We start from the raw sequence: 20,144 nt of genomic DNA on the forward strand, positions 1-20,144 counted from the left end.
CCAATAATAATTCACATGGTCTGGCACATAAATGCATATAAATCAGTCAAGGATATTCATATTGTAACTCAATTTGGTGCACATGTTGCAAACACTGTCAAGACTCAACAAGATTCATATCGACCACATGGTGGCGCATGGGCACAAGCAAGGGCGCAGAGTGATGAAATTTTGGCTAACATAGCCCACCTACGAAATATCTCAGACACCACTGGCCTGATTTTGACTAAACGATGTTGACTAAACGTCTTGTCATAGAGATCCATCATTTACAAAATTACACTGAGTGGCCCAACGGGGGCTCTGCATCATTCGTGGGGGACAACATGTTTACTGTTGCCTTGTTTTTTATTAACTTTGTAAACATTGTCTTATTGTGGTTATTCTCATTGATCATTTGAGCACTGACTGATACCTGTTGAGTAAACTCCGTATTGTTGCAATACAATTAATTAGTACTGTAGTGGGATTGTGGACAGTTCAGTGGAGGATGTTTTTATGTTTTGTTTGTTTGTTTTGCTCTTGAATGTGATTTGACCTTGTTACCTTTTGGATTATAAAAGTTTCAACCAATCTAGCTGTTTTCATTAGTGGTTAGGCAGACCAATGGTTGGTCAGATACACTTGCATTGTTGGGCTATAGTATCATTATAGGTCATGACCTAAGTGCTATTGCTGGGGTTCTCAAACGTTTCCTTTCTGAGGCCCACTACTTAGTTAGATTTAAATTATGGTTCTTCTGTTTCATCTCTGCTTTTTCAGGGACCCCTGTAAACAACTCCTTTGGGCCCCCTATTGAGAACCACTGCTCAATAGACATAATTTTTAGGCTATGAAATGCCTAATGATAGCCTAGTGAACAGTGACAAAGTTCAAAGTAACATTCACACAAGATGATTGTGAGAGTAAAATCCAAATCAGTCAGGAACGTCACACCAAGGGTAGATGATGTCATTCATATATCATTACTTTGAAAGTATGGATGGGATGCATACATTTGTATTATCACTGCGCATGGCCAATTCCCAAACTAGCCTCTCCCTTCTACGACGCTTCAGTCTGCCCTCACATTCTGCGCTTGCGTATTATCAACCTAGCGGCTGCAGGGTAGGGAGAATCGGTGGGAGTTAGCTAGGTGTGTAATGGCGGCTTCGGTGTTGTTGTCTGCGGAGAACACCGGACCGAGTTTTGCGGTCGGCAATTCTGGAGTGGTCGGGTCTCCCGGTAATGGAGTAGGGGCACCGGGTCCTGCGTCTTGGAATCGGTCTCTGGACAGGGCATTAGACGAAGCCTCGGCAACTGGTTGTCTCAACCTCAGCGGCAGGAAACTGAAGGAGTTCCCGAGGAGCGTCGCCAACCACGACCTCACAGACACAACTCGGGCCGGTGAGTGGTGATCGAGACTCGCGCAGTAGAATAGATGGAAATGTTTATAATAAACCCGAACAGGCACTTCGACGATGGCTGTGGGTATCTAGCTAGCCAGCATAGCCTCGAAAATAGACTTGTTTTGACTTGGAGTAGCTACCAAGTTAGCCTGCTAGCTAACGTCACGACACTGTCCGGCCAACATTAGCAAGCTAGCTGACGTTAGCCAGCCAGCTAGCGAGAGTCCAGACGTCTCCAGACAGCGGAGTTGGTCAACACTGGTTTGAATGAGTTACATTTTCTGATGAACGATGTTGCTTGTTTTGGCTGCTAGCAAACTATTTAGCTAATTTAGTTAGCTTACTATTTGCTTTGGGAAGTTGGCAAAGTATCGCTCAACTCGCTAACGTGTTAAGCATGTCGCTATGTAACAATGCTCCTGTTAATTTGGAGAGCTACTCAGCTAGCTAACGTTAGCGGTATCCTTAAGTTAGAGAACTGGCTAGCTAGACCATAACGTTAGTTATTTGACGGGTGGCTAGTTACCTAAGTTAATTACTTGCCAGCCTAACTTTCGTCAGCTCATGTTTTCATATGGATGTAGGTAGTTATAACATGCTGAAAATACATTCCCAGGCGCACTCAAAACGTTACAATACGTGGCGCGAGAATTGACATTTTTGCACCCTCATGGAATGTGGTAGGACTCTGATCAAGAACCAGTTTAGTCACCATTACCTGTTTTTTGCAGGTAACTCGTGGCCCAGAAAATGAGGGAGGGAATGCGGTGAACTATTTGTTCTTGTTTGTGATACGATGTTCATCTTTGGCATGCTGCATTGCATCGTCCCTCACAGCTCATATGAGGTGGACAGTCATTTGAGGGACTGTGGCAGGCCTGGGGTTGGGCTTTGACACGATGTCGCACATTCCTGAACTCGCTCCAGACTGTCACTAACGGCCACTAAACACACACATGACATGTATAATTTGGATGGCTCATGCCATACCAGTATTTCTGGCAAATATCGTTTTCCCCTTTTACCCATTTCACGTTTTTTTCTCTGTCTCCTATAGGCATAATGAATGCAATAATTAGCCTCTTATTGGATTTTTTTCCCCCTCCCCTGGACCCTTACACAGACCCCTACCCCATACACACTTGCAGGGGTTGACTCATAACCCGAAGTCCCCTCAGTTATATCCATGGGCCAGGTGGCTTTAGGGTAATTAAAGTGGAACTGACATTATTTTATCAACTTAATCTTATTACAATCGGGTTAATATACACACCAAGAATAATATGACACTTAAAAAAAAATATATACATATATATTTTCTGACAAGGGAGCACTTAGATATGGTCATTATCATGTTTTCATAAATTCTTACAATGTTTGGGAATTACCTATACTAAGACATTTGTGAAAATTCTGTAGCAATATAGAATGGGGAAACAGCCTTGCTTTTGGACAATGAATAGACACTGCAGTAAATAAAACCTAATAAAAACATCTCTCTGGTCCAGCACCGTAGTCTGCATTACCTGTGCACTATAGTAGGCCTTTATGAAAACAAGCCATTTGCCACAGGCCTGGGATAATTCACTTTGATCTGGACTGTGTGTTTACAGGCAGTTGCAACAGCGTGACTTTAGATAATTAGAAATCATTCGCCAAAAGACACAAAATACACCTGAATGGATTTCTGCAAATACCAGGGGAGTCCCTTACATTTGGCAACTTTACTACAGTCCTTTTGAACAAACAACCATGAAAAGGCAGGCTCTCTTCCTCAGTTACAGTGGGGCAAAAAAGTATTTAGTCAGCCACCAATTGTGCAAGTTCTCCCACTTAAAAAGATGAGAGAGGCCTGTAATTTTCATCATAGGTACACTTCAACTATGACAGACAAAATGAGGAAAGAAAATCCAGAAGTCACTTTGTATAATTTTTAATGAATTTATTTGCAAATTGTGGTGGAAAATAGGTATTTGGTCACCTACAAACAAGCAAGATTTCTGGCTCTCACAGACCTGTAACTTCTTCTTTAAGAGGCTCCTCTGTCCTCCACTCGTTACCTGTATTAATGGCACCTGTTTGAACTTGTTATCAGTATAAAAGACACCTGTCCACAACCTCAAACAGTCACATCCCAAACTCCACTATGGCCAAGACCAAAGAGCTATCAAAGGACACCAGAAACAAAATTGTAGACCTGCACCAGGCTGGGAAGACTGAATCGGTAAGCAGCTTGGTTTGAAGAAATCAACTGTGGGAGCAAATATTAGGAAATGGAAGACATACAAGACCACTGATAATCTTCCATGATCTGGGGCTCCACGCAAGATCTCACCCCGTGGGGTCAAAATGATCACAAGAACGGTGAGCAAAAATCACAGAACCACACAGGGGGACCTAGTGAATGACCTGCAGAGAGCTGGGACCAAAGTAACAAAGCCTACCATCAGTAACACACTACGCCGCCAGGGACTCAAATCCTGCAGTGCCAGATGTGTCCCCCTGCTTAAGCCAGTACATGTCCAGGCCCGTCTGAAGTTTGCTAGAGAGCATTTGGATGATCCAGAATAAGATTGGGAGAATGTCATATGGTCAGATGAAACCAAAATATAACTTTTTGGTAAAAACTCAACTCGTTGTGTTTGGAGGACAAAGAATGCAGAGTTGCATCCAAAGAACACCATACCTACTGTGAAGCATGGGGGTGGAAACATCATGCTTTGGGGCTGTTTTTCTGCAAAGGGACCAGAACGACTGATCCGTGTAAAGGAAAGAATGAATGGGGCCATGTATTGTGAGATTGAGTGAAAACCTCCTTCCATCAGCAAGGGCATTGAAGATGAAACGTGGCTGGGTCTTTCAGCATGACAATAATCCCAAACACACCGCCCGGGCAACGAAGGAGTGGCTTTGTAAGAAGCATTTCAAGGTCCTGGAGTGGCCTAGCCAGTCTCCAGATCTCAAACCCATAGAAAATCTTTGGAGGGAGTTGAAAGTCTGTGTTGCCCAGCAACAGCCCCAAAACATCACTGCTCTAGAGGAGATCTGCATGTAGGAATGGGCCAAAATACCAGCAACAGTGTGTGAAAACCTTGTGAAGACTTACAGAAAACGTTAGACCTCTGTCATTGCCAACAAAGGGTATATAACAAAGCATTGAGAAACTGTTATTGACCAACTACTTATTTTCCACCATAATTTGCAAATAAATTCATAAAAAATCCTACAATGTGATTTTCTCATTTTGTCTGTCATAGTTGAAGTGTACCTATGATGAAAATTACAGGCCTCATCTTTTTTTAAGTGGGAGAACGTGCACAATTGGTGGCTGACTAAATACTTTTTTGCCCCACTGTATGTACATCAACAAGATAAAAATGAATGCTAGCCAGAGCAAGGTGTGCTAAAATCTAATGAGGTAACATCAGATAAACCCTTTCAAACTTTTTCAGCTAGTTGTCCGTCAAAATTTCACTGAACGATGTGGAATTGTAGCCTACTTGTCCTTCTGCAGCTTGCCTGCACCCAAGCCAGCTGGCTAAAGTTCTTGCTATAGCTAGCTACTTCGACACAAATGAGAACAACCTCACTCTGACCATTTTACTCACCCTAGAAGAGTTGGTTAGGCTGTTTGTCATGAACTCTCTCGATAACATGTAAACTATTCCTTTTTTGCCTATGTTTACTGACTAAGGTCATATTCAGCGGGTTTTTTGCGTTTGTAAATTCATCAGTTATTCTGTGCTCTGGCACCTAGAGTGCTCTGAAATTGGAGTAGCGAGCTCGATAGCCAGAGGGAATTTGCAAACAAGATGCTAGCTAACTGGAAAAGTCTTTAAAGTTCTTCCTAGCTAACCAAATGACTCTTGCATCTCTAGCTGTGTATAGCCACAGAAAAACGATATCACTTGCCCACTCCTCCAATGACATCTTCCCTAGTAGCTCCAGAACCAGTCAAATGTTTGGATACACCTACTCATTCTTAATTTGTACTATTTCCAACATTATAGAATAATAGTGAAGACATCAAAACTTTGAAATAACACATGGAATCATGTAGTAACCAAAAAAGGGTTAAACATATCAAAATATATTATATTTGAGATTATTTAAAGTATCCACCCTTTGCCTTGATGACAGCATTGTACACTCTTGGTATTATCTCAACCATCTTCGTGAATTAGTCACCTAGAATGAATTTCAATTAACAGGTGTGTCTTGTTTATTTGTGGAATTTCTTTCCTTAATGCTTTTGAGCCAATCAGTTGTGTTGTGACAAGGCAGGGGTGGTATACAGAAGATAGCCCTATTTGGTAAAAGACCAAGTCCACATTATAGCAAGATCAGTCCAAATAAGCAAAGAGAAACAAAAGTACATCATTACTTAAAGACATAAAGGTCAGTCAATATGGAACATTTCAAGAGCTTTGAACGTTTCTTCAAGTGCAGTCGCAAAAACCATCAAGCACTATGATGAAGCTGGCTCTCATGGGGACCGCCACAGGAAAGGAAGACCTAGTGCCAATTTCATTCGTTACCAGCCTCAGATGGGCTCGGTGTTCTTAGCTTGGTACATAAATAGATACGCTAGCCTATTAGACACATTATTACTGACTTGTGATCATTTCCCCTGCTAGTCAGATTTAATTGATAGCCTTAATTACATTCATCTGTTTTTGTCCAAAATATTGAGTCAGTGAAACTGAAACTGTGAATCCCGAATGGAGGCAGTAAGCAATGTACCAGGCCAGCTGTGATTTAGTGTACGTCATGGAATGTTGAGTCAAATAGAACCTTCAGTACCAGTCAATAGTTTAGACACAGCTACTCATTCAAGGGTTTTTCTTTATTTTTTACTATTTCCTACATTGTAGAATAATAGTGAAGACATCAAAACTATGAAGTAACACATATGGAATCATGTAGTAACCAAAAGTGTTAAACATATCAAAATATATTTATTTGAGATTGTTCAAAGTAGCCACCCTTTGCCTTGATGACAGCTTTGCACACTCTTGGCGTTCTCTCAACCAGCTTCACCTGGAATTATTTTCCAACAATCTTGAAGGAGTTCCACATATGCTGAGCACTTGTTGGATGCTTTTCCATCACTCTGCTGTCTAACTCATCCCTAACCATTTCAATTGGGTTGAGGTTAGGGGATTGTGGAGGCAAGGTCATCTGATGCAGCACCATCACGCTCCTTGTTGGTTAAATAGCCCTTACACAGCCTGAAGGTGTGTTTTGGGTCATTGTCCTGATGAAAAACAAATGATAGTCCCACAGCGCAAAGATGGGATGGTGTATCGCTGCAGAATGCTGTGGTAGCCATGCTGCTTAAGTGTGCCTTGAATTCTAAATAAATCACTAACTGTGTCACCAGCGACGCACCATTACTCCTCCATGCTTCACGATAGGAACCACACATGCGGAGATCATCCGTTAACCTACTCTGCTCTCACAAAGAAACAAAAATCTCAAATTTGGAACAAAGGACAGATTTCCACCGTTCTAATTGCTCGTGTTTCTTGGCCCAAGCAAGTCTCTTCTTATTATTGGTGTCCTTTAGTAGTGGTTTCTTTGCAGCATTTCGACGATGAAGGCCTGATTCACCCAGTTTCTGAACAGTTGATGTTGTAATGTCTTACTTGGGCTCCTGAGTGCCGCAGCAGTCTTAAGGCACTGCATCTCCGTGCAAGAGGCGACACTACAGTCCCTGGTTCGAATCCAGGCTGAATCACATCCGGTTGTGATTGGGAGTTCCATAGGGCGGTGCACAATTGGCCGAGGGTAGGCTGTCATTGTAAATAAGAATTTGATCTTAAACGACTTGCCTAGTTAAATAAAGGTAAAAAAATATATATTTTTTCGACTCTGAAACATTTATTTGGGCAGTAATCTGAGGTGCATTTAACTCGAATAAACTTATCCTCTGCAGCACAGGTAACTCTGGGTCTTCCTTTCCTGTGACGGTCATCATGATAGCCATTTTCACCATAGCGCTTGATGGATTTTGCAACTGTGCTTGAAGAAACTTAAATTTCCTGGATTGATTGACCTTCATGTCTTAAAATAATGCTGGACTTTTGTTTCTCTTTGCTTATCTGAGCTGATCTTACCATAAAATTGACTTGGTCTTTTACCAAATAGGGGCATCTTCTTTGTACAATTCCATTTGTGAAATATATTTCCTCCTTAATGCGTTTGAGCCAATCAGTTGTGTTGTGACATGGTAGAACTTTTAACAAGGCACACCTTTTAATTTAAATTAATTCCAGGTGACTACCTCATGAAGCTGGTTGAGAGAATGCCAAGAGCTGTCATCAAGGCAAAGGGTGGCGACTTTGAAGAATCTAAAATATAATTTTATTTGTTTCACACTTTTTTTAGTTGCTGCTTGATTCCATGTGTTATTGCATAGTTTTGATGTCTAAACTAATATTCTACGATGTAGAACATAGTACAAAATAAGAAACGCCCTGGAATGAGTAGGTGTCCATACTTTTGACTGGTACTGTATTTGTAAAACCTCTTTATAAAGTATGTTTTGTAGCGTAAACTATGAATTGTATATTTTTGACTGATATTATGATTCTATTTCATATATGCAAAGTAGGTAAAATGCTGTCAGTTCCACTTTTATAGCCAAAAGAGAAAACAATACCTTTTAAACAAACCAGAAATGTTTTTTTCCTTGTGCAATTTATATCTATAGGATATATTTAACGTCAAATAATATTTGAAAAGACTATCTGGCATTAGTGCGTACATCTCTAAGCTTTAGGGCCTATAACCGTGTGCATGTTAAATAACCTACACGCCAAATGCTTTGGGGAACAGCAGATAAAGTGAACATCGTCCACGTCGGAAAATAGTTTAATTGAAAAACAGTAACGCTGTGAAATGGAGAGTTGAAGTAAAGAGAAGGGAGGGCCAGACATTGTTTGGGAAAGTAGTTAGAGGATGATGCCTGTCCCAGCTATGTTATGTGATGATTGTGAGGAGCTATACAAATTTGACAGTCACAAGACAGGGACTTCAAATAGGCCTATGGCAGTAGCCTGCTGTTCAGAGGTTAAATGGAAACTGAAATCTGGACACTGACTGTAGGTCTATAACCTCTGAGCCTTAATATTAACTTCTGTAGAATTAACAATTTCTTGCAGTAAAATTATACACCAAATGTAGATAAGATTGGGACTTGGGAACAAGAGGTTGACTGATTTTTATGATTTTTCAATACCGATACTGATTATTGGAGAAAAGAAAAAAAAGCCGATGCCGATTAATCGGCCGATTTATAAAACAAATACAAAAATATATATATATTTTTTAATTTAGAGGTTTTAGGTTGTAGTTAATATAGTATTTATAGGACTATTTCTCTCTACCATTTGTATTTCATATACCTTTGACTATTGGATGTTCTTATAGGCACTTTAGTATTGCCAGTGTAACAGCATAGCTTCCGTCCCTCTCCTCGCCCCTACCTGGGCTCGAACCAGGAACACATCGACAACAGCCACCCTCGAACCAGCTTTACCCATCGCTCCACAAAAGCTGCGGCCCTTGCAGAGCAAGGGGAACAACCACACCAAGTCTCAGAGCGAGTGACGTTTGAAACGCTATTAGCGCGCACCCCGCTAACTAGGTAGCCATTTCACACAGGTTACACCAGCCTAATCTCGGGAGTTGATAGGCTTGAAGTTATAAACAGCGCTGTGCTGGTGAAGAGCTGCTGGCAAAACACACAAAAGTGCTGTTTGAATTAATGCTTACGAGCCTGCTGCTGTCTACCATCTCTGTCAGACTGCTCTAACATATCAAATCATAAACTTAATTATAACATAATAACACACAGAAATACGAGCCTTTGGTTATTAATATGGTCGAATCCAGAAACTATAATTACGAAAACAAAATGTTTATTTCAGTGAAATATGGAACCGTTCGGTATTTTATATAACGGGTGGCATCCCTAAGTCTAAATATTCTTGTTTCATTGTACAACCTTCAATGTTATGTCATAATTAAGTAAAATGGGAGCTTGGGAAGTTGAGTCTTAATTTGATCAAGTTACACTTGTGTGAAACTCACTGTTTGCCAGCTATATATCTCATAACTATTAAGTTAATTATCTAAGATGTGCCAAATGCATTCTCTCCAGCTGGGTTTTGCTAATGTTTGCTCAGTGGCTAACGTGAGCTTGCAAGATCAAGCTTCCTGGTAATGGCAAACCCCTCCTGGATTGAGATCGCTGCTGCCTAATTTTTGTTTTGTGCGTGCTGCAAACTGTGTTTTGAGATACTTCATAAGTTTGAGTTGGGTTGTCTGTCCTTGTAGTGAATGCATCTGCTGAGAATACCTTAGTACTTCTTAGAATTTTGTTAGCATTCTGGTAAGGGATGTTTTTTGTCCTTTTATTTATTTGAAATGAAATTGCACCCCTTGTGTGCACTACCGGTAATACCGTAAATACCAGGATGGCACAGGCACGGTATGAAGATATGGAAATCTGGTTAACACCCAACCAGTAGCGGTTATTTGCATAACCTTATTTCTATTACAGCATGTTGGATGACTCATTCCATTCATCCAGTTCAATGTAACAGTGACAGGTTTAGGCTACTACATGATATTAAAATTTTCCCTATGAGGTTGCTGCAACCAAGCATATGAGAAGTTTACAATGTAGGTGCACACAGGTCGAGAGAAATTTGAAATGACACATTGACAGACGGTGACATTCAATACCGTCTTGCACACACTTCCCTGCATCTAGCTGATATAGGGTGTAATCATTAGTACAACAGTTGTAAATGAGAGTTTCTATTGGACAAATTCAGGTATGTTTATTCCCGTTTTGTTCTGTTTGCTTCTGTTTAAGAAACATTTTTCAACAGGAACAGTGGAATGAATACACCCCTGATCACAAGCAAACAGTTCACTTTCATAGCAGCCACGTTGCATTCCTTGTTTCATCTATGCACTCTCCTCCTCAACTCTTCGCTTCTGGACTTCAATGCACAACACATCAACTGGTTGACCAGGCTCAAAACCCTTTCCAAGCCAAACCATATAACTTCAACACACAGTCTACATCGTTGTAACCATATTAGCTAAAGTAACATCTTCGTCAACATAGCTAATAGCACTAAAGTGTTAGTCAACCCATACAATCATGCTGTGACAGTGTTGTCAGTAAACCGTTACACCGGCAGGTGGCAATAAATGAGGAAAACCAAAAGCTTACCTTGACTTGGAAGAGTTCCAGTGTTGTGTTGGATAGTCATATCCAACTAGCTAACATGTCATCCCTCTGTTTGAGCAGGGTGTTTCAGTAGGCCGAACTAGTTAGCTGTTTTTTTTTCTTTTCACTTTCAATCTCTCTATTTCTCTTGCTTCTTCTTTTTGTAACAGTTTTTTTATTGGAATTTCACAATTTTCACCCATATTAAGAGATACAACAGAGACAAAGCACACAGAAAAAAACAATAAATAGCACCCACTTACACATATCTATGAGCATATTCTTGCTTCTTAATTTTGGAAGAAATTAATTAGATCAAAACTGTTAAATGATTGTCTTTCTCTCTTTTGAGTCAACTACTCACCACATTTTGTACACTGCAGTGCTAGCTAGCTGTAGCTTATCCTTCAGTACTAGATCAATTCTCTGATCGTTTGATTGGGTGGACAAGATGTTAGTTCATGCTGCAAGAGCTCTGAGGCTGGAGGACGTCCTCCGGGAGTTGTCATAATTACTGTGTAAGTCTGGAAGGGGGAGGGAACCATTAGCCTCCTAGGTTTTGTATTGAATTCAATGTACCCAGAGGAGGACGGAAGCTACCTGTCCTCCGGCTACTCCATGGTGCTACCCTACAGAGTGCTGTTGAGGCCACTGGTAGATCTTCTTTGCAAAATAGTGTTTTTAATTATTTGGTGGCTTGATTTATATTTAGAATAGTTGTATCTTTTAAAAAATGTTTTACAATGCATTAAAAAAAAATGATGGTCCTCCCCTTCCTCCACTGAGGAGCCTCCACTGCACCCAACCCTAGTATGTTCTACATTTTGGGAGATGAGACATAAAAAAGGTATTGTTAGAAAGGTTTAGTTCAAGTCTACGATATAATGTCTTTTTGGTGTCAGAATGTTGGACCAAACCTAAAATGTAAATAGCTAGTTTAAATGGCTTGTTGTCAGAGAGGAAGAAGTCAGCTTTTTTCTTTGTTGTTGAGTGGCAGTTGGGGCTTGGTGTCTGCGAGTCGCAAGGCCAAGGAGACAAGGCCAAAAAGATGGAATGCTTATAAAAATGCAGTAGAGGCATTTGGAACATGCCGCTAAAACATGCATTCAAATGAATTTGATACATTGCCGTCCCTAACTGTATAGAGAGAGCGAGACAGAGGGGGTACACATGTCCTTGTCTGACTAAGTCTGTAATGCTCTTGCCTGGGCGCTCCACTGGTCAGTGTTGTCTGTGTGCACTGACTGAGGAATTGGAGTGTGGTCAATGCAGTGTGTATGTGCCCTGCCAGTTTGGCGATGCTTGGGGGCTACATCCAGACACAGTTCTCACTGCCAGACCCTTACAAAGGAAAAGAGGAAAACGGAGATCGAGACTGAGGTCTGACTTGGTTAACTTGGCAGAGGCCTCTCTTGTTGTTCTCTCTCCCTCTGTGTTTTGTTCCGCCAGACCCATGTCTCTGTGGCCAGTCCACACCCGGTTATCTAAGGCAGGAGCTCGCTGGAAGAAATTAAAGGGGAACTGCACCCACTCATTTGGTAAAGTTTCTTTTGGCTTTCTCAAGAAATGCTGGCTGCCGTGACAGAAGCCAAACGTGAGTTGGCTTGGGGTTGTGATTTGTCAGTGTTTCTTGGTTGTGTACTTGCCACCACCAAGACACACCCAGTATTCATGTAAAGAGTAGGCTACCCTGTAAATTAGTCGTATTTAAAAAGGTTCTGCTCACTTCTGCAGCCATATAAAGAGTAGTGTACCCTGTAAATTAGTCGTATTTAAAAAGGTTCTGCTCACTTCTGCAGCCATATAAAGAGTAGGCTACCCTGTAATTAGTCGTATTTAAAAAGGTTCTGCTCACTTCTGCAGCCATATAAAGAGTAGGCTACCCTGTAATTAGTCGTATTTAAAAAGGTTCTGCTCACTTCTGCAGCCATATAAAGAGTAGGCTACCCTGTAATTAGTCGTATTTAAAAAGGTTCTGCTCACTTCTGCAGCCATATAAAGAGTAGGCTACCCTGTAAATTAGTCGTATTTAAAAAGGTTCTGCTCACTTCTGCAGCCATATAAAGAGTAGGCTACCCTGTAAATTAGTCGTATTTAAAAAGGTTCTGCTCACTTCTGCAGCCATATAAAGAGTAGGCTACCCTGTAAATAGTCGTATTTAAAAAGGTTCTGCTCACTTCTGCAGCCATATAAAGAGTAGGCTACCCTGTAATTAGTCGTATTTAAAAAGGTTCTGCTCACTTCTGCAGCCATATAAAGAGTAGGCTACCCTGTAATTAGTCGTATTTAAAAAGGTTCTGCTCACTTCTGCAGCCATATAAAGAGTAGCAAAATTGCATGACATGCTATATGTGCTCGGCCATGCGTTGAACGTTCTTTTTTTGTGAACAGTGATTGAGTTGGCTTAAATTATGACTATCCAATCAACTCTTCACATTATGAATAGTTGGCTGTCTTATACAAGTCAGCATGGAATGCATTATTTTAAAGGTGCATTTTTCTGTTGAACATTTGCTTCCCCCAACTTGAACACACCACCTACGCATAGGCTAATGATTTTGTTTGTTACTGGTCTTGTTTGTTGAGGAAAGGTAAATGTGGACAGTTATTCTAACATCTTCAAAGTACCCGGTAAGGACACACGTCATTGCATCCTCGACTTCCGTCTCCTGTTAAGATTAATTACCATATTCTTAATGTCATTTCTGTCACTCTGAACACGCCCTAATCAGGTTATACACCCAATGCATATGGGACCGGTCAATTTCTCAAATGTCCGCCGCCACGTTTTCAGAATGGAAACGTCTGATGCCTAGTTACCTTGCCCCTATTCATATCTACCTCTATAACTCCAGAATCTCTGCACATTGTAATTCTTTAAAAAAAAAATTGTAACCTTTATTTAACCAGGCAAGTCAGTTAAGAACAAATTATTATTTTCAATGACGGCCTAGGAACAGTGGGTTAACTGCCTGTTCAGGGGCAGAATGACAGATTTGTACCTTGTCAGCTCGGGGGTTTGAACTCGCAACCTTCCGGTTACTAGTCCAACGCTCTAACCACTAGGCTACCCTGCAGCCCCAAACATTGTAAATATGGTATTGGAACTGTCCCCGTAGGTTGCTTACTTTCTCGTGTTTTTGTTTTACCTCATGTTATTTTTGCTACATTGATATTGGTTACTGATTGTTTGGGTTTAGAACTTGCAAGAGTGACATTAACTTGAAATCAGTGAAGGGAAGTGAGTAAGTGTGCACACTTTGGGATGAAGGAGAGAGAATTTGGACTTAGCCCATATTTCTGTCATTGAGCATCTTTCGGTGTGATTGTCTCTGGTTGGAGGGAGAGCCTGGCTGGGGTAGGAAGCAGACAGCGTTGCGGAGAGCAGCAGCTTCCTGTATCCTGGATCCTCACACAGCTGCAGGGGATAAATATAGACGACTTGGCTGGGATTGCCATCGGGATACTACAACACTCACTGCACAGTATTACTGAACAATATGTGACACACATACAGAAATACTTGATGATCACAAACTCCTGAAAAAGCTATCCCTTTTTTCTATCTGTGGCCCAAAATGTTGGGACATACTGGTCAAGTTAACAGGTAGTTAGTTAGCTAATAAGGTAACATGACGGAGCAAAGTGTAAACAAATGGTTAACAACGGGCAAGTAGTTTTAGAACTGCCCACGGCATGGTTTATGAATGGAAAATGCGGTCCCGGCGATCCACTATAGGAAGATAAAAATGAGCTAGGAGGCTCGCTCGGCATTACTTATTTAGACAAGTACAAGAAAAGCTGCTTAAAGATACTGAGGCCTTTGCTCTGACTGGAGGGAGAAGAACGTCCCTTTATCTGTCAGCTTGGTGGCTATTTTCAGACGTCACGGGTGTGTGTGACTGTCTCTGTCTGTGTGTGATGGAAATTGTATTTTGTGTTGCTGTCTGTAACATAGGCCTACTCTTATTTAAACACCCAACAAAACACTTTTAGTCAGAATGAGTGGTCTATTAAAATACCTGTAGTTGTAAAATGAGTACTACTGTAGATACGTTTTCCAGCATTCACCCCGAGTTCTTATCACAGTATTACATCACGATAAGCAGTGGAGAAAGTAAAGACCTATGCTTGGGAATAGGATAGCAAAATCACCAAATGATATCTTTAACTTAAATGTATGTCTTCACTGTACCATATTTTTATGTAGCTAGCGTAACACTAAGAAAGGACCAGCTTTTAGTGGACTCAGAAGCTATGTGGATTGAGGGAGGGGATAGGGGTTGAATTTAGCTTTACAGCTGGTGTTCAGGGATGTTTTTTTGTCAGATATTTAGTAGTGATGGGCGTTTGAAAGAATGTCTGTGTTGGAGTACTCTCTTGAAAATAATAAGTACTCGTGGTAGCGTGAAACAGGGCTGAAGGTATTTACAGTGTTGTTCCTTTTACTGGTTCTGATACAGCTGAAAGTAAAAATAACAATTTTACTGCATTTCACATACTCCACAGGCAATAAGCACATCTGTTTGACATTCCGACAGTGTTTATAAATGTAACCTGCTAATTGAGTGGACTTATACATTTAGTATACTTGTATTAGGTTATTGGCAAACAAAAGCATTCGTGATCTCTATAAACAATTCTGATTTACACTTTTGAAAGGAACAAACTAAAATAAATCTGTTTTTATTCATTAAGGACATTGACCATTTAGGCCTACAGAACACATGGTAAATGTAACTGCTGTGCAGGGTTTTCCCCAGGACAGTGACTGGGGACACTGCCCTGTAAATGGTGCTCTCCATCAGTTGAGATGACAACCGATGTCCTTACAGATACCATGGCACTTGTCACAGGAGTAGGGGTTGGGTTGGGCCCAAATGTCCTGAGTTTTATTCATTAGTGCATACCAAGTTCAAGTAATCACTCCTTGTTTCAGTACAATTTCTTCTATTTGGTACCGAGTGAATACAACCCTGGCTAGATCCCAACACAGCCTTTCTTGCCATTGAGAATGTGTTCTTAACCAACTTCAGTCTACCGAACGGCCCTGACACTAGAACACCTACAGGTGTGAAAACAAAACCAGCCAAATCACCTGCTCAAATAAAGTATTGAATAAATTAAATGAACTGTGGCGTGACGTACATGTCTCTCTCCCCTTGTTTAGATCTGTCCCGTAACCGTCTGCCAGAACTGCCCGTGGAGGTGTGTATGTTTGTTTCTCTGGAACACCTTAACCTCTACCAGAACTGCCTGCGCTCACTGCCTGAGAGTCTTCTCAATCTCCAGGCCCTCACCTACCTGAACATAAGGTAACGGGCGTGCACACACACCAGTGGTGTAAGCTACTTAGTTGTAATATACAGAAATTGCTATCCCAAGAAGGAAGTTAGCCCACCAAAATAATACAAAAGTATCACCTTGAGTGAAATTTGTACAATGAGCTCAATATGAATTCAATACATCAACAGTACAATAGACTTCGATATCGGCTATGTATCCCGCGTAGGGTTGCAAGTGTCTGAAACTTTCAGGTAAATATCCCATGGGAAGTTCAGCCTGGGAATTCTGGGAATTTTGCTAAAATTCATTTAAAAAAAGTTAGCTTATAACAGTGATTTTTTTGGGTGTGTGGGATACACAAGGCAATTCTAGATCTTGTGGCATATTTTTGTTAAACTCTCCAGTTCAAGGGAATTACAACCCTCTGCGTGCACAGTGCATTCTTCCATCACATGTGCAGTGCACTCTTCCGTCACATGTACAGCTGATTCTCAAGATCTTGCGCACTAATGAGATGCTATTGAGCCCACACTACTACACTGTCTGAGCAAAGGACTACATGCTTTCTGGTAAGTTTTGATTACAATACTGGGCGGGGTGAATATATTTTATGACATGATTTTTTGTTAACTAGTAAATAGTAGCCTACAGCAAAGCGTGTTTAAATAATTTTAAACTTGTTAACAAGTTCTGCTAGTTAGTTTTTGCTACCACGTGAGGTTTAGCTTGCTTGAGCCTACTAACTGAGGATTGTTAATTCACCTGTTTCCATACATGTTTAATTTTTAAACAACTCCTTTGTAAGATAATACATTTATCTAATTGCTTAACTATTTATCTGTGCATGGAATTGAGTGTATAAGTAAATATATATATATATTTACTTATACACACACAATTCCATGTGTATCTATGTATGTATGTATGTATATATATATATATATATAAGTGTTTTTCTAATCTTTACAGGAAAATGACACGGGCACTATCTGATGTGTGGAGACATTTCGCTGCAGCTAATGTAGAAGGAAAAGCTGTGTACATTTGCAAATATTGTGCCAAATCATATGTGAAGAATGCAACAAAGATTCAGAATCATCTGTCCAAGTGCATAAAGTTCCCTCAGTGCTCACAACAAGCAACCTCTGACAAAAGTCTGTCTACTTCTATTTGAGGTGAAAATGATGAATCAGACACCTTATCGATAGCAACAGCTCATGGTCCTCCTGGAATCAGAAGTTTTCCAGAAGTTTTTTTTACTCAATGGCGGAACGTAGTGAGAGAAATGCATATTAATGTCTTGCTCAAGCTGTGTATGCAGGTTCACCTCTGATCCTCACAGGCAATGTGTGTTGGAAGAGATTTCTGAATGTTCTTCGTCCAGCGTGTACACCCCTCCAACCAGACATGCTTTATCTACTAATTTAATGGATGCAGAGTTCAAGTGAAGGTCACACAAATCATAGTGCAAACAGACTATATTGCAATCATCTCTGATGGGTGGTCGAATGTTCGTGGGCAAGGAATAATTAACTACATCATCTCCACCCCTAAACCAGTATTCTACAAGAGCACAGACACAAGGGACAACAGACACACCGGTCTCTACATTGCAGATGAGCTGAAGGCAGTCATCAATGACCTTGGACAACTGAAGGTATTTGCACTGGTGACAGACATAATCCTGATAGGTATTAGTCTGGTTTCTTCAGTAATGACCTTAGTGATCACGGTTTTTACCACCTGTGTTAGTAATGGCTGCTCAGTGAAACGACCTGTCCTGATTTGTCATAGATGCTTGCTAAAAAACTTTAATGAGCAAGCCTTCCTTCATGAACTGGCCTCTGTAAAATTGTATAGAACCAGATTGATCCCCTCAGTCAAAGATGCTTGGACCTTTTTTATATTTTCAGTGGTATTGTTAACAAATACCCCATAAAGAAAATGAGAATTAAAAACAGGTTCAGGCCCTGGTTCGACCGAGAGCTACTCCACCTAAAATTGCATTTGGCAAAAGGCTCGGCACACGCATACTCAGGCTGACTGGCTCACGTTTGGGCAAATGAGAAATAAGAGCACTCAGGCTATATGGAAGGCCAAAGTTAGTTACTTTAAGGAGCAGTTCTCTCTCTGTACATCTATCCCCAAGAAGTTCTGTAAAACAGTTAAAGACCTGGAGAATAAAACCCTCCTCACAGCTGCACATGTCCCTTAAAGTTGATGATGATGGTGTTGTTACTGACAAGAATCACATGGCTGAGTTCTTTAATCACCACTTCATTAACTCAGGATTCCTATTTGACTCAGCCATGCCTCCTTGCCCGTCCAACATTTCCTCATCTGCCACCCCTTTTAATGTGACTATCCCCGATGCTTCTCCCTCTTTTCCCCTGCCCAGCTAAAAAGTTTCTCCCTGCAGGCAGTCACTGAGTACGAGGTGCTAGAGGAGCTCCTTAAACTTGACCCCAAAAAAGCAGCTGGGTCAGATGGTTTAGACCCTTTCTTCTTTAACCTCTAGCGATGAGCAATCCCGTATCCGGGATCGTAATCATAGCCTCAAGCGCATTACCATAACGCAACGTTTCCTATTCATGAAAATCGCAAATGAAATGAAATAAATATATTGAAACACAAGCTTAGCCTTTTGTTAACAACACTGTCATCTCAGATTTTCAAAATATGCTTTTCAACCAAAGCTACATAAGCATTTGTGTAAGAGTATTGATAGCCTAGCATAGCATTAAGCCTAGCATTCAGCAGGCAATATTTTCACAAAAACAAGAAAAGCATTCAAATAAAATCATTTACCTTTGAAGAACTTTGGATGATTTCAATGACGAGACTCTCAGTTAGATAGCAAATGTTCATTTTTTCTAAAAAGATTATTTGTGTAGGAGAAATAGCTCCGTTTTGTTCGGCTAAGAAAAAGACCGGAAAATTCAGTCACTACAACGCCAAACTTTTTTCCAAATTAGCTCCACAATATCGACAAACATGGCAAACGTTGTTTAGAATCAACCCTCAAGGTGTTTTTCACATATCTATTCGATAATATATCAGTCGTGACAGTTGGTTTCTCATCAGAAGCGAACGGAAAAATACTGCAGCTGGAGATTACGCAATATTTGCAACAGAGGACACCAAGCGACCACCTGATAGATGTAGTCTCTTATGGTCAATCTTCCAATGATATGCCTACAAATACGTCACAATGCTGTCGACACCTTGGGGAAGCGACAGAAAGCCTAAGCTCATTCGTGGCCCATTCACAGCCATATAAGGAGTCATTGGCATGAGGCGGTTTCAAAAAATGCGGCACTTCCTGATTGGATTTTTATCTGGGTTTCGCCTGTAACATCAGTTCTGTGGCACTCACAGACAATATCTTTGCAGTATTGGAAACGTCAGTGTTTTCTTTCCATACCTGTCAATTATATGCATAGCCGAGCATCTTTTCGTGACAAAATATCTTGTTTAAAACGGGAATGTTTTTCATCCCAAAATTAAAACAGCGCCCCCTATATCCAAGTTAAGGTTGCTGCCCCTATGATCGCCAAGCCTATCTCCAACCTTTTCAATCTGTCTCTCCTTTCTGGGGAGGTTCTCATTGCTTGGAAAGCAGCCACGGTTTGTCCTTTATTTAACTTCTTGGCGCACCCATCCCGTTACCGGGATCATTTTCGTCAACTTCCGCTTAATTGCAGTGCGCCAAATTCAAATTAAATTACCAAAAATATTTAATTTTCATGAAATCACAAGTGCAATATAGCAAAACACAGCGTAGCTTGTTGTTAATCCACCTGGCATGTCAGATTTCAAAAAAGCTTTACAGCTAAAGCAAACCAAGCATTTATGTAAGGACATCTCTCTCATCAGACAAAACATTACAAACAGCTAGCAGCAAAGTAAATTGGTCACGAAAGTCAGAAAAGCAATAAAATTAAATCGCTTACCTTTGATCTTCGGATGTTTGCACTCTCGAGACTCCCAGTTACACAATAAATGTTCTCACTAATTTTTCAGGAATAAAAGGCTGAAACTATGTCTGAAGACTGTTCACACCATGTGGAAGCCATAGGGAAATGAATCTGGTTGCTATCCCTTTAAATGGAGGGAAGGCATGCAATGGAACAGGGAGCGTTCAACACAAGAGGCACTTCCTAGTTGGATTTTCCTTAGGTTTTCACCTGCAATATCAGTTCTGTTATACTCACAAACAA

At 40.7% G+C, this 20,144-nt stretch overlaps 1 protein-coding gene across 8 annotated transcripts in view; it reads left to right on the forward strand.

The window, feature by feature from the left end:
- Positions 1 to 1,078: 1,078 nt before the first annotated feature.
- LOC109905335 (DISP complex protein LRCH3) overlaps positions 1,079 to 20,144 on the forward strand; it is a 92,046-nt gene continuing 72,980 nt past the window's right edge. For 5 of the 8 annotated variants that reach the window (XM_020502642.2, XM_031790371.1, XM_031790372.1 and 2 more), the window contains exons 1-2: positions 1,080 to 1,386; positions 15,809 to 15,953. In XM_020502642.2, coding sequence (XP_020358231.1) covers positions 1,143 to 1,386; positions 15,809 to 15,953 — 389 coding nt within the window. In that variant the 5' untranslated portion in view covers positions 1,080 to 1,142. Of the gene's footprint in view, positions 1,387 to 15,808; positions 15,954 to 20,144 lie in introns of all 8 variants that reach the window. The other 3 variants (XM_031790368.1, XM_031790370.1, XM_020502645.2) reach the window with 2 other exon arrangements.

This window comes from Oncorhynchus kisutch, linkage group LG15 (genome assembly GCF_002021735.2).
Source record: "Oncorhynchus kisutch isolate 150728-3 linkage group LG15, Okis_V2, whole genome shotgun sequence".
Classification (NCBI taxonomy): Eukaryota; Metazoa; Chordata; class Actinopteri; order Salmoniformes; family Salmonidae; genus Oncorhynchus; species Oncorhynchus kisutch.